Raw genomic sequence first — 14355 nt, 5'->3', positions numbered from 1 at the left:
AAGGTTTTGTGAAAATTGTAAAACACTGCAACACCAGAAACTGCACTAGCACAGTTCGTGCAATAGACTTTTCCGATAAAGTAGCCGATATGTTGGGGTTTGAGAGACGTGTGCAGAACCTCACAAGCGCCAGGCCCTATTGCGAAGGATCTTTACCAGCAAGTTTGGCCAGAGGCTTGCCTGCGAATTTGTTCATCTACAGCGATATTTGTGTACCCTCCGTAACAGGTGAGGTGCAGTCATCTCTGTTACGAGTGGTACCATTCAGCGTTTCTACGTATACCTATGGGTCCATACACTGTACTACGTTTTCCACTCCTCATTATATTCCATTGATGAGGTATTCATTTCGCACAATTAAAATAGATATAAGATGCAATCAGGGTGATATGATTCCATTCGAGTATGGTCCTTTGAACGTGACACTTCATTTCAAGAGGATTGATTGACTAAAAAATGAGTCCCTACATTACATATTACGCAAACCAAGCTGGTAGAGGAACAGTGGATCGATATAGTGATTTTGGAAGGGTATTCGTTGGAAGTCCTTATCAAAGAGGACATGGCATTGGTGCTTTCCTTGGGGGTCTTTTTCGGCGCATTCTGCCCTATCTGGGAAGCGCAGCCAGAGCGCCCGGTAAAGAAGCTCTCAATGCGGGTATTAACGTTGTTGGGGATGTAGTGACAAATGGCAAGCCTTTAAAGGTGGCGCTGGAAGACCGATTAGCCGAGTCTGGATTGAAATTGAAAAGGAGGGCCCAGGACAAAATTGGGACCATGATGCGTGGTTCAGGATATAAGAGGAAGCGTAAACGCCTCGCCTCTCATAAGCTCACTGGCCGCGGATCTGCCAAGACATCCAAAACTCGGAAGAATAAAAAGAAGAGACCCGTTGCAAACAAAAAAAGCAAGAAAGTGAAAAAAGTAACGAGACATAAATCAAAGCGGAAGACTCGTGATTTGTACGATATTTTCAACTAATTATCATGTCGTTTCTACATTCGCACTCTTCTGAGTGTGTTGGAATTCCTGGAAGCCGACAGGATTCCATTACTAACACTAATGCCTGCTCACCGTCAGGCAAAATCATAACAACCCAGTTGTTACTAAGGGCCTATTTCACATTTTTTGGGTGATGGGGCGCCACTTTCTGGACCGCTCTCAGCCATCCGGCATAAGGGGGATGCCCCACCACCGACCTCGACGCCCCTCGAAATCGTCCGATCGAGCGATCGGGCAGCCTCACTCGCTTCCGGATTATCGTGTTAGTAACACGTGGTTATTAAGTACCGCTCAATTATCTAAATCGATCTTTCTAGACCGCTCGAACTATTGTTACTCGTCATATCCGCCAAACGGCTCATCGGGTTTTCTTATAATTAGTTATAATAACGGACCGCTCTTCAACATATGATTAGATATTATTAAGACTGACGAATTGTGTTTGTTAATAAATCAAGGTGACACGTGCAGTGTAATTCATCTCTCTTTATTTTTTTGGGATTGCTCATACCCCCACACACCACCCGATCCCCTCCGATCCAGAAGCTCTCCTTTTCAACATTTTTTGGTCCTTCGAGCCGGATCGGAGGAACATTTTTTTGTTAATCGGTGAAATTGTGCGAGTGTGTGAGTGGGAAAAATCGGCTCAGCGCGGGAAGCATAGCGGCATTGGCAGTGCCGCCCCACCATCAACGAGGGCCCGCCCCTGCCGTCCGACAGTGTCGCATCAACCACGCCGAGCGCCACCGGCACTTGATAGTGCCGTCTCACCACATCCAGGGCCCGCTCCTATCATTCAACAGTGCTGACCCTCCATCATCGAGGGCCCGCTCCTGCCGTTCGCTCATAGAGATCCGCTCATCTGGAGTACTTTTCCGGATCGTCGTCATCAAAACCACGTTCTGGTAATTTTTTTGGGAATTCTTCCCATCGGCAACGCTCTTTCAACAGGTATTTTCAACCTTTTTCTTTTTGATCCGTCCGGCATCAATCACGTCCAAGGTGTTATTATTTTTTGCGGAGGTTCTTTTCCTTTAACTGGTTTTTTCTTGGGTTTGTTTTTGGATTTCGGACGCGCTCTATACCCATCAGCTCGACCGTCTGGGGTACCAATGGTCACGTACACCTACGGGGATGGGGTAACTACTGTGAAGACCTCTGAGCCAAGGCCTTCAACACCTGCGGAATGAAGGTCATCCGGACAGATTGCCGTTTCGTGCTCAGCTCGTCAGCTCGATTCTGGAATTCCTGGTTGCCGTCCTGGGGTACTTCTGGCCACGAGTCTAGCTTATCTCGTGTGTCCAGATGGGGCCGCTCACCGCATTCGTCTGCTCATCGACCCAGGATCAGAAATATCTCTTATTGGGGACCAGATTGTGCGTCGTCTGGGACTTACTAGGTCCAAGACTTCACTACTCATTTCCGGAATCGGAAACTCGGCATCTGGGCCGGCACTAGGCAAGGTACCGCTCACTATACAGTCCACTCATTCTTCATTTCAGCTGAGAGTCACGGCTTATGCTCTCAGCCAGCTCACCACGTCGTTACCGACGTTTACACCCGGACAGCTCAAGTGGGATCATCTTGAAGGGTTACAACTCGCTGATCCCAGCTTCCTAGCACCAGCACCAATTGACGTCTTACTTGGTGCTGACGTCTACGGTCAGCTCATCCTGCCAGAGGTCATCACGCATGACCCAGGTTCACCATCGGCTCAGCTCACTCGACTCGGATGGGTCATCTTCGGGCCCACTGAAAGTGTTGCGTTAGCTCACACAGCCACAGCTCACCTTGCGGTATCCAATGAGGACCTCGATGGCTTACTCACCAGGTTCTGGGTCCAGGAAGAGGTTCCTGAGACTTCAGAGGTACAGCTCACCGACGAGGAAGCTCAATGCGAGGAACACTTTCGGCGGACACACACCAGGGACTGCTCCGGACGATATATTGTCCGGTTACCGCTCAAGGCCCCCCCCTCAGTGCTTGGGGATTCACGAGCGTCCGCGCTCGCATGCCTTCACCAACTGCTCAGGAAGTTCTCCCGTGATGAGGAATACCATCAACTCTATACAGACTTCCTCAAGGAATATGAAGCCCTTGGCCATATGCGCCGGGTCTCTGGACAGCACACTCAGACAGCTCATCGACAGCGACTGGGGGAGTGCACAGCTCTCGGGACGACCTTAGCACATGAAGCTCCGGCTTCAGGAGGGTTGAGGGTCCCGAATAGCTCGTACTCCGCTCAGGCTGTCACTTCTCCGGAATATTTCTTTCCTCACCACGGTGTCGTCCGAACCAGCAGCGAGACGACGAAGCTCAGAGTCGTGTTCAACGGCTCCCATAAGACCAGCTCGGGGCAGACGCTCAACGAGATTATGCATACTGGAGCCAAACTCCAGAGAGACATTGCTGATGTACTGCTCTTCACTCGACGGCATAAGCTCATCTTCATGACGGACATCATCAAGATGTTCCGCCAAATCGGAGTACATCAGGATGATTGGCCGCTCTAACAGATACTTTGGGCCGATGCAAATGGGGACGTCACCACATATCAGCTCACCACCGTCACGTATGGAACTAGATCCGCTCCATTCCTTTCCATACGTGTCTTGAACCAGCTCGTGGAGGACGAGGGCAGTAACTATCCTCTCGCCGTGGAACCGCTCACGAAAGGACGATATGTGGATGATATTTGCGGAGGTGCTGACTCGGAGGAGGAGTTACTCAAGACCGCTCATCACGTGACTCAGCTTTGCCAATCAGGCGGCTTTCCATTGGCAAAATGGCACTCCAACAGTGCAGGTCTGCTCAGCACACTCAGGTTGGACAGCACCTCCCACGATCAAAAGGTGATCGAGGACTCGATCACCAAGATCTTAGGAGTCTCATGGCACCCAGGCACGGACAGCTTCACGTTCTCCATCGCTCGGCCTGAAACCAACTCCATCTCAAAACGAATCATTCTGTCGGAAACCGCTCAGCTCTTCGACCCACTTGGCTTCCTCGCGCCAGTGGTGGTACGAGCGAAAATACTACTACAGGCGCTCTGGATAGAGAAACTGGGATGGGACGACCCAGTTTCCCCGACAACAGCACATCGATGGCGACAGTTTAGGGATGAGCTCAACCAGTTGTCGGATGTCACCGTGCCACGATGGCTTGGACTGCTCAAGGGCTTCGACGTGGAAGTCCATGGATTTTCCGACGCATCCCAGGTGGCTATGGCAGCTGTCATTTACCTGAAGGTTCCGCACCTACCTGGAAATGGTATAACGCTCGTCTGCTCCAAGACTAAAGTAGCCCCGCTCAAACGGCTGACCATCCCACGCCTGGAGCTTACGGCTGCCCTGCTCCTAGCCAAGCTCATACGTTACGTTCAGGATCAGCTCAACCTCAGAGCTGCGCCCACCTACCTCTGGACGGATTCCTCCGTAACGCTCACATGGATCAGCTCCCACCCATCACGATGGAAAGAATTTGTGAGGAATCGTGTCGCTCTTATCCAAGAGCTAACTCAGCCAAGTCACTGGAGGCTGGTTCCTGGCAAGGAGAATCCAGCAGATTGTGCTTCTCGAGGTCTCACCGCTCAACAGTTAGCAGCACATAAGCTGTGGTGGACAGGCCCACCTTGGCTACAACAGGACAGCTTATCTTGGCCAACTCACGTTCTAGAAAGGGACCTCAATGTGGACCTCGAAGAGAAACCGGGGCAGATTTACTACGGCGCCGCTCAGCAAATAGCTATCTGGGATCTCATCGATAGGTTCTCTTCATTCAACCGACTACTTCGGATCACCGCGATCTGCTCAAGGTTCATCGCTCGGCTTAGGAGGGTTCCTAATACGTCACTCCATTATGCGCTCACGCTCAGCGAACTGGAAGACGCACGGCTCCTTTGGATCAAGCTCACCCAGACAGCTCATTTCAGGGAGGAACTACGGATCATCTCTCGCAGGGAGAAATTCACCAGGTCCCATCCGCTCACCAAGCTCACCCCGTTTATCGACCGTCAAGGGATCCTGCGTGTTGGTGGACGGCTCAGGTTCGCTCAGCTCGACCCCGAGAGCAAAAATCAAGCTATCATCCCAAAGGAATCGCAACTAGCTCGCTTGCTGATAAGCCAAGCTCACCTAAGGACACTTCACGGCGGGACACAGCTCACTCTTCGTCAGCTCAGGACAGCTTACTGCATCCTCGGAGGCCGAGCTCCAGTACGCTCCTTCATTCTTAAATGCGTGAAGTGCGCTCGACAACGTGGGATACGTGCTCAACAGCTCATGGGACAGCTGCCACCAGCCCCACTCACCCCCGCTCGCGCCTTCCTCAACACGGGGGTTGATTACGCCGGCCCCATATCGCTCCGGTCATGGAAGGGACGGGGCCACAAGTCATACAAGGGCTGGTTGGCTATCTTTGTCTGTATGACCACCTCAGCCGTGCATCTCGAGGTAGTATCAGACTACTCAGCTGATGCATTCCTAGCGGCATACAGACGTTTCTCCAGTCGGCGCGGGATCGCTCACACCTTATTCAGCGACTGCGGTACCACCTTTCTCGGCGCTGATAGGGAGCTCAGGAGGCTATTCTTAGCAGGATCATCCGAATCTCGACAGCTCGCCCAGCTCCTCATTCAAGATGGGACTCAATGGTCCTTTAACCCTCCAAGCGCACCACACTTCGGAGGCAAATGGGAGGCGGCAGTGAAGTCGGTGAAATATCATCTCACCCGCACTATTGGGGAGGATCTGCTCACCTTCGAGGAACTCACCACCTTGCTCGCCCAAGTTGAGGCAGTTCTCAACTCACGGCCGCTTGAACCGCTCACCGATGATCCTGATGACTGCTCGGCTCTGACCCCAGGGCATTTCCTCATAGGCCAGGCTCCTACGACTCTTCCAGAGCCATCACTGGAGAATCTTAACATCTCTAGACTCTCCCGATGGCAGCTCATCCAACGAAAACTCCAAGGGTTCTGGAAGAGATGGTGCACAGGATATCTCCAACGTCTACAGGCCATATCCAAGTGGTACCACCCGACTCACGACATCAACATCGGCTCCTTAGTCTTACTCACGGACGAGAGGTTTCCTCCATCAAAGTGGCCTCTCGCCCGAGTGACCGCTCTACACCCTGGCAAGGATGGGCTTACGCGAGTAGTCACGCTCCGGACCGCTCAGGCGACGTTAACGCGCCCCATCGTTAAGCTCGTACTCCTGCCAGTACCAACGTCAAGGACCTAGAACCACATCTCAGAGCTACAACTCGTCAGCTCATTGGCCTTCACCTGGACTTCGTCAACCCTGACGGATTTACGACCCGGCACGATCAGCGAGGTCCACCGTGAAGATGGAATCACCCGGATTGGACGGGATTTACGACCCCCCCAACGTCTCGGATGATTCCAAGCTTAGCCAGCAAACCAAGGACCAGCTCTTCGGACAGCTACAGGGTGATCCACCCAGCATACGCTCTCTGAATACTCTTGATTCCCAAATTTTTGTTTTAGGTCATATTGCTCATCGACAGCTACTCTCAAGTTGCTGACGGCTGGGGAGGATGTTGGAATTCCTGGAAGCCGACAGGATTCCATTACTAACACTAACGCCTGCTCACCGTCAGGCAAAATCATAACAACCCAGTTGTTACTAAGGGCCTATTTCACATTTTTTGGGTGATGGGGCGCCACTTTCTGGACCGCTCTCAGCCATCCGGCATAAGGGGGATGCCCCACCACCGACCTCGACGCCCCTCGAAATCGTCCGATCGAGCGATCGGGCAGCCTCACTCGCTTCCGGATTATTGTGTTAGTAACACGTGGTTATTAAGTACCGCTCAATTATCTAAATCGATCTTTCTAGACCGCTCGAACTATTGTTACTCGTCATATCCGCGAAACGGCTCATCGGGTTTTCTTATAATTAGTTATAATAACGGACCGCTCTTCAACATATGATTAGATATTATTAAGACTGACGAATTGTGTTTGTTAATAAATCAAGGTGACACGTGCAGTGTAATTCATCTCTCTTTATTTTTTTGGGATTGCTCATACCCCCACACACCACCCGATCCCCTCCGATCCAGAAGCTCTCCTTTTCAACAGAGTGTGTGAAGTCGGAGCTGGACCTATTTACCATACCACCTACCCAAACAAGTATTGAAAATTCTCAATTTGTTTATTACAATCCTGTATCTACGCTGTCGGACGATGCCCCAATTGAATTCATCGTACCAGGCCATGGAGAAGAATATATTGATTTGGCACATACCATGATCAAAGTTCGCGCAAGAATCCTGAAACCCGATCACTCTGCTGTACTCGAGGACTTTGTTGAACCTGTGAATAATTTTTTACATTCAATGTTTAACCAAGTGGATGTATATTTCAACCAAAAAGTTGTTACGCCTCCAAATAATCTGTACGCCTATAGAGCATACATTGAAACATTGCTAAACTATGGAACAGATGCCAAGTCCTCCCATCTTGGAATGTCTCTTTGGGCTACGGATAGTTATGGTGCAATGGATTCTACTGCTGTAGCGGCGGGTGATGCGAGAAACAACAATGGGTTAGCCGTACGGCAGGCCTTTACTAAAGGTGGAAAAGCCTTTGATCTACTGGGACACTTACATTGTGACGTGTTCAATCAAGATAAGTTTTTGATGAATGGCGTAGAGCTACGCGTTCGTCTTATCCGTGCAAAGGACGACTTTTGCCTTATGGACGATAGTGCCCTGAATTATAAGCTGCGTATAGTAGAAGCCTCCTTGATTGTTCGTCGTGTCAAACTCAGCCCTGGAATTTTAATAGCTCATGCTAAAACGCTTGCAAAGACAACTGCGAAATATCCTTTGACACGGGTTGAGGTCAAATCTTTTGTTCTCCATAATGGGATTATGGGAGAGACAATAGACAATGCGATTTTGGGACAGCTGCCTAAAAGAATCATACTGGGATTTGTTGAAAATGCCAGTTTCAACGGCTCGAGGAAGAAGAATCCCTTCAACTTTCAAAATTTTGGGATAAACTTTTTATGTCTGAATGTCGATGGACGTCAAGTACCTACAAAACCTCTGCAGCCAAGTTTCACCTCTGGCGTCTGCCTAGATGTGCAAGCATTCAACACACTATTTGCTGGTACTGGAACACATTTCAGTGACCATGGAAATAGCATATCTCGTGCGGGCTATTCCGATGGATTTTGCTTGTTCGCGTTCGATCTGACCCCTGATTTATCTGCAAGTTCCGCTGGCCATTGGAATCTGGTGAAAAGTGGAAGTATTCGCATTGAAGTTCGCTTCAATAGAGCAACAGAGCAGAATGTAAATTGTTTGTTGTACGCCGAATATGACAATTTGCTAGAAATTGATTCCACAAGGCAGGTTATTGTCGACTACAGCGGATGAAAATGGAAGACTACTTAATGGATGCGCAGCATAAGATTGCATTAGTTGCATTCAACCTGCTGAACGAGACCAACGCTCATTTCCCGGATGACCGTCGTTCTATGAATACACTTGAGCTCCTGGAGATATTACCGCATACAGATGCATGCATTGGAGGTGTTTACCCTGCCGACCGTGTCCCCTGGACATGGCCCCGGCCCTGTGCTATCATCATCAACACCGACAACCACAATCAGGCAGGAAGTCACTGGGTTGCCGTTTACATCGGTTCAAATAGGCGAGGAATCTATTTCGACAGCTTCGGAATGCCACCCTTCGATACAAGAATCTCTCAGCGCCTTAAGCGAAATTGCAATGTTTATGAATGGAGCCAGAAGAGACTCCAAGATATATCGTCTGATGTTTGTGGGCAGTACTGCATTGTTGTGCTTCACTGGTTGTTCAATGATCGGTCTTTACAGTCTGTTAGGGATTTGATGAGTTTAACCGGGTAGGGTGGATTGGAAGCGGAAGTGGAGAGATGATTTTCCAACTCGGGATGGTGACAAAAAACACGTTGATTATGCCGTAAGGCGATCCAATATAATTTAACCCAAATATACACTATTTACACGTGATAACTTTCCGATAATGATGATGATGATAATTATACAATATTCGATGATAATGAACCAAAATTGATATAAGAAAAGATGAATCAATCCGATAAAAGCCACGATACAAAAACCTGATCAGATCACGATATTTGATGTGATTTAGTTGATGGATGAACACGAAGTGAGGTATGTGGTCAGAGTAACCCCTCATGGCACCCGAGCCCACTCCCGAATTATTCCGATGGTGTCCGATCGACCCAGTGCCCTGGATCAGCCTTAATTTTATACATTCCGCCCGCCTTCATCGTCGGATGATGATGAATGATCCTCTTGTTGGTTTTCTTCCTCGGTGCTGATTGGTAACGGAACCACCTTGTTGATGTGTCTGGTGTAGGTATTTGCACCTCCTGCCCCAGTGGTGATGTCTACCACCCTTGTGAGATTGTCATCACTTGGATGAACCCTTGATACTCGTCCTAGAGGCCACTTTGTTGGTGGATACCTCTCGTCAATGATGAGGACTAGTGTTCCGACCTTGATATCATCCGTTGATCTTTTCCATTTGTAGATGGTTTGATAATGATGCATACACTCCCTTGACCACCTGTCCCAGAATTGCTGAGCGATCCTTGCGATCATTTTCCACCTTGTGAGACCTTCCATTTTGTGATTGATGAGTGATGGCTCTGGAACTGCGTTGATGGGTTCCCCAATGATGAAGTGTCCAGGTGTGAGGGCTCTGCAGTCATCAGGATCGTCTGATAGAGCGCAGAGAGGCCTCGAGTTAAGTTGCGCCTCGATTTGGATGATGAGTGTATTGAGTTCTTCGTACGTGAGTACCAAATTCCCTGTGAGCCGTTTTAGATGAAATTTCACAGATTTCACCGCAGCTTCCCATTTCCCACCCATGTGGGGTGATTGCGGTGGGATGAAGATCCATTTTGTGCCGTTTGATGCCAGTTCGTTGATGATGTGATGAATTTCCTTCCTTGATTCGTCTAAAAGCTTGCCCAGCTCATTGTTTGCTCCCATGAATGTTTTAGCATTATCACTGCTAAGTGTAGCACAGATACCTCTCCTTCCAGTAAATCGTTTGTAGGTCTCGATGAATGCCTGTGATGTTAAATCTGTGAGTAGTTCAAGGTGAATTGCTGATGTGGCAAGACACACAAAAACTGCAATGTACCCATGATATTGTCGAGCTCCTGATCCTCTCCATCTGCTGATTTTGATAGGACCTGCGTAGTCCACCCCTGCGTGATTGAATGGCCGTGCTGATGTGATTCTTCTTGGAGGCAGCTGTCCCATAAGCTGCTGTCCCCTGATGGCTCGATGTCGTGCGCAGATGACGCACTTGCGAATATGCGATTTTACAGGATGACGACCCCCGATGATCCAATATTTGTGTCTGATGTGTGCCAACGTCGCCTGTACTCCTCCATGAAGAGTTTTCCGATGAGCCTCCTCGATGACCAGTGATGTAAGCCTTGATTGCCTTGGTAGAATTGATGGGTTCCTGGCTTCTGGCTGAAGATTTGATCGTTTCAGCCGCCCGCCTAGGCGAATGGTCTGATTCTCATCCAGATAAGGAATCAACCGTGCCATTGGATGATTATTTGCGATGTCTTGTCCATTGATGAGGCGATTGATGACTTGTCCAAAACTCTCCTGTTGTGTATAGTTGATCCAAAAGATTCTGGTCTCCTCCAGTTCTTCTGGCAAGAGATCTAATTCTCTTGGGACTGGCTCCCCTCTCATGTTGTTGATGACTCTCAGGACTCTCGCCGAGATCCTGCGCAACCTGTCGAGTGTAAAGTACCTCTCCAAGAAATCTTGAGGTCTCTCCAGATTCAGTGCCACCGGATGTGCAGACACTGGCCTTTCCTCCAGTGCTGCTTCTGCCGTAGATTCGATTGATGTTGATGATGATGATGGCCAGTTTTCCATTGATGATTTCAGCCATGATGGACCATTCCACCACAGCTGGTGATTTACAAGTTGATCTGGTGATAATCCCCGTGATGCACAGTCTGCTGGGTTCTCGACTCCCCTGATATGTTTCCATTCAGCTGCTGGTAATGAGTTCTGGATTTTGATCACTCGATTCTGAACAAAATCCTTCCACCTTGATGGGTGTCCATTGATCCATGTGAGCGCCACCGTGGAGTCAGACCAAAGAAAGAGTTGTAGATTCTCTTTCTCCAGCATCTTCCTGATGTAGATTACCAGATTGGTTAAGATGACAGCAGCTGTCAATTCCAAGCGAGGAATTGTCATTTTCTTAAGTGGTGCGACCTTGGTTTTTGCACTCACCAAGATGACTGATGGCTCAGATTGATGATTGTCCACTCTGATGTATACTGCGGCACCCATTGCCTGATTCGATGCGTCAGCAAACCCATGAAGTTGGATGTTGCTTGAAGTCGATGATGTTTGAAGCCACCGTGGGATTGATATTTGATCCAGATTTGAGAATTCCTCCCTGAATTCTTTCCAACGTTTGATGTGACTCAAGGGCAGTGGATCATCCCAACCAATTTTGAGAAGCCACAGCTCTTGGATGAAGATTTTAGCCCTGATGATGACCGGTCCGATGAGTCCCAGAGGATCGTAAATCTGGGCGATCTCTGAGAGGATTGTCCTTTTGTTGATTTTTTCCGTTGATGGCTTCCTTGATTTATAGATGAAGCTGTCTGAATGAGGGTTCCAGCACAGTTCCAATACTTTGACCGTTTTGTCCTCGAATTCTACCGCCGATGTTGATTTTGTTGATAATTGAAGATCCTGTAGGATTCCTTGATGATTCGAGATCCATTTTTGCAGTGGCATGCCGCCCGCCATGCAAATATTGATGAGTTGATTGATGAGTTCCTTGAGCTGTTCCTCAGAATCAGCTCCCCCATAGATATCGTCGACATATCTCCCTTTGGATAGAGAGACAGCCGCCAGTGGATATTGATGTCCCTCGTCCTCCACGAGTTGTTGAAGAACTCGTAGAGCCAACCATGGTGCACACGTTTGGCCATACGTCACCGTTGTCAATTGATATGTGATGATTTTCCCCTCCTCATCCTTCCATAGGATTCGTTGAAGATCCCAGTCTTCTTGATGAACCTTGATTTGACGGAACATCTTCACGATGTCCGTTCCGACGATTAACCGAAAAGTTCTCAACCAGATGAGAACGTCTGAGCCTTCCGTTTGCAGTTTTCCTCCTGCATGAAGTATGTCATTGAGTGACACTCCTGATGTTGTCTTGCTGGAACCGTTGAAGACGACCCTGAGTTTTGTGGTGATGCTGTCTTCCCTTAAGACACCGTGATGAGGCAGATAGTAGCTCACTGATGGTTCTGATTCCTCTGAGACACGTCTCATGTGTCCCAGATCCTCATATTCCCTGATGAAGTCCTTGTAGAGTTTCCCATACTCTTGATTTGATTCCAGTTTCTTCGCCGTTCGGTTTAACAATTGTAGAGCATGTCTCCTAGACTCTCCCAATGCTGATAGTGATGTTTTGAGTGGGAGGCGTACTACGTACCGTCCCTCACTGTCTCTTGAATGTGTGTTCCTGAAGTGTAATTCACACTCCTGATCGTCTTGATTGAGAAGAATTTCCTTAGATGATGAAAGTTCCTCCTGGACCCAGAATTTCTTAAGAAGATCCAACAGCTGCTCAGTCGGAGACTCTCGTACTGCAGTTAGAGAAGACTTCGGCTTGCAGTCTGTACAGCAGACCGTCCCAGAAACTATCCAGCCAAAGATGGTTTGTTGCGCAACAAGTTGATTATCCGGAGATTTGATAACCTCATGCCCAATGATTTGACCATAATGATCAGCCCCGATGATAATGTCGATAGGACCAGGTTTAAGATAGTTGTTATCCGCCAATTGAAGATGTTGAAGATGATTTGCCTCTTCCTTTGCACAGTGAATTGATGGTAATGTTGATGTGAGCTTGACCAGAATGTGGGCATGATTTCGATCTGATTTTGATCGTTGAACCGAGATTGAAGTTTGACCTTTACTGCTCCACGAGTCAACCCTGACTCCAAGCCTCCTATTCCAAAGACCCTGAGATGTGATGATGATCGACGAAGACGAAGAAGTTGTACCATTTGATCAGTGATGAATGTGACCTCTGATCCCTGATCAATCAGAAGCCTGACCATATGATGAGAACCTGTTGATGTTGATGCAATTGCTTTAGCTGTTGCCAACAGCACAACCCGTTGACTCGCTGAATTCGATGATGATTGATGTGTGACCTTGATGTCAGAGGACGACCCCGATATCTCTGATTTCGCCAATGATGTTGCTGATACTTGAAGATGACCAATTGAGCTCTCAATTGATCCCGATGCCTTTGATGTTGATTCACTCCCCTGTGAGATCTCTGAAGAGTTGAGAGAGTCGTAAATTCTCTCTGTCTTCGTTGAACTCGGTGATGATGATGTTGATGATGAACCTAGGGATGTCAGAGGACGACCCCGATGTTTCTGATTTCGCCAATGATGTTGCTGATATTTGAAGATGACCAATTGAACTCTCAACTGATCCCAATGCCTTTGATGTTGATTCACTCCCCTGTGAGATCTCTGAAGAGTTGAGAGAGTCGTAAATTCTCTCTGTCTCCGTTGAACTTGGTGATGATGATGTTGATGATGAACCTTGATGTCAGAGGACGACCCCGATGTTTCTGATTTCGCCAATGATGTTGCTGATATTTGAAGATGACCAATTGAGCTCTCAATTGATCCCGATGCCTTTGATGTTGATTCACTCCCCTGTGAGATCTCTGAAGAGTTGAGAGAGTCGTAAATTCTCTCTGTCTCCGTTGAACTCGGTGATGGTGATGTTGATGATGAACCTAGGGATGGAGACAACCAGATGAGGGGCGTATCATTTGCCAAAATAATGTAATAAAAATGATACTTAACCTCTCGATCCGGATGCTCCGTGATCTCCCTGGTTTTCCTCGATTGCTGTCCTGATCATCCTCACTCTGACTATGCTCCGCGTCAGACATGATAATCCTGATTTATTTTTGAATTAACTAAATTCGTTGATGAGGAGCCCTGTTGTTTACTTTCCAATGATCCTAACCGCCTTGTGATGAGGGAAAACCCGGTTGATGAGAACCGCTTTCCACAGATATGAAACCACGCCGATGAGAAACCCAATTTGACCTTCTGTTGATGAGAACCCCTGATAATATTTTTCGACTTACTGTGATATTCGTGTTTACAAGATGAAAACTGTCCAGTTGTTCGAAACTCGAGCGCACGTCGAAATCAAAACAACATTCCTCTGTTGCGATCGCTTTCCCTCACTCCCGATCGATGACGTC

The 14355-nt window shown here is 48.2% G+C and overlaps 2 protein-coding genes across 2 annotated transcripts; one reads left to right on the top strand and one right to left on the bottom strand.

The window, feature by feature from the left end:
- The first annotated feature begins 456 nt into the window (after positions 1–456).
- On the top strand, positions 457–6349 carry LOC135163937 (uncharacterized). Its single transcript, XM_064123843.1, has 10 exons — positions 457–705; positions 1017–1080; positions 1166–1264; positions 1461–1611; positions 1653–1761; positions 1853–1907; positions 1954–2141; positions 2208–3416; positions 3519–6031; positions 6226–6349. The coding sequence occupies exons 1-10, from the start codon at positions 457–459 to the stop codon at positions 6347–6349; spliced, it is 4761 nt and encodes a 1586-aa protein (XP_063979913.1).
- Positions 6350–9290: 2941 nt separating this feature from the next.
- On the bottom strand, positions 9291–14034 carry LOC135163935 (uncharacterized). Its single transcript, XM_064123841.1, has 3 exons — positions 13941–14034; positions 13034–13875; positions 9291–12962 (listed from the first exon to the last, which is right to left on the bottom strand). The coding sequence occupies exons 1-3, from the start codon at positions 14032–14034 to the stop codon at positions 9291–9293; spliced, it is 4608 nt and encodes a 1535-aa protein (XP_063979911.1).
- Positions 14035–14355: the final 321 nt, after the last annotated feature.

This window comes from Diachasmimorpha longicaudata, chromosome 6, assembly GCF_034640455.1.
Source record: "Diachasmimorpha longicaudata isolate KC_UGA_2023 chromosome 6, iyDiaLong2, whole genome shotgun sequence".
Lineage (NCBI taxonomy): Eukaryota > Metazoa > Arthropoda > Insecta > Hymenoptera > Braconidae > Diachasmimorpha > Diachasmimorpha longicaudata.
The sequence above is the reverse complement of the archived record's forward strand: the minus strand, read 5'-3'. Positions and strand labels throughout refer to the sequence as shown.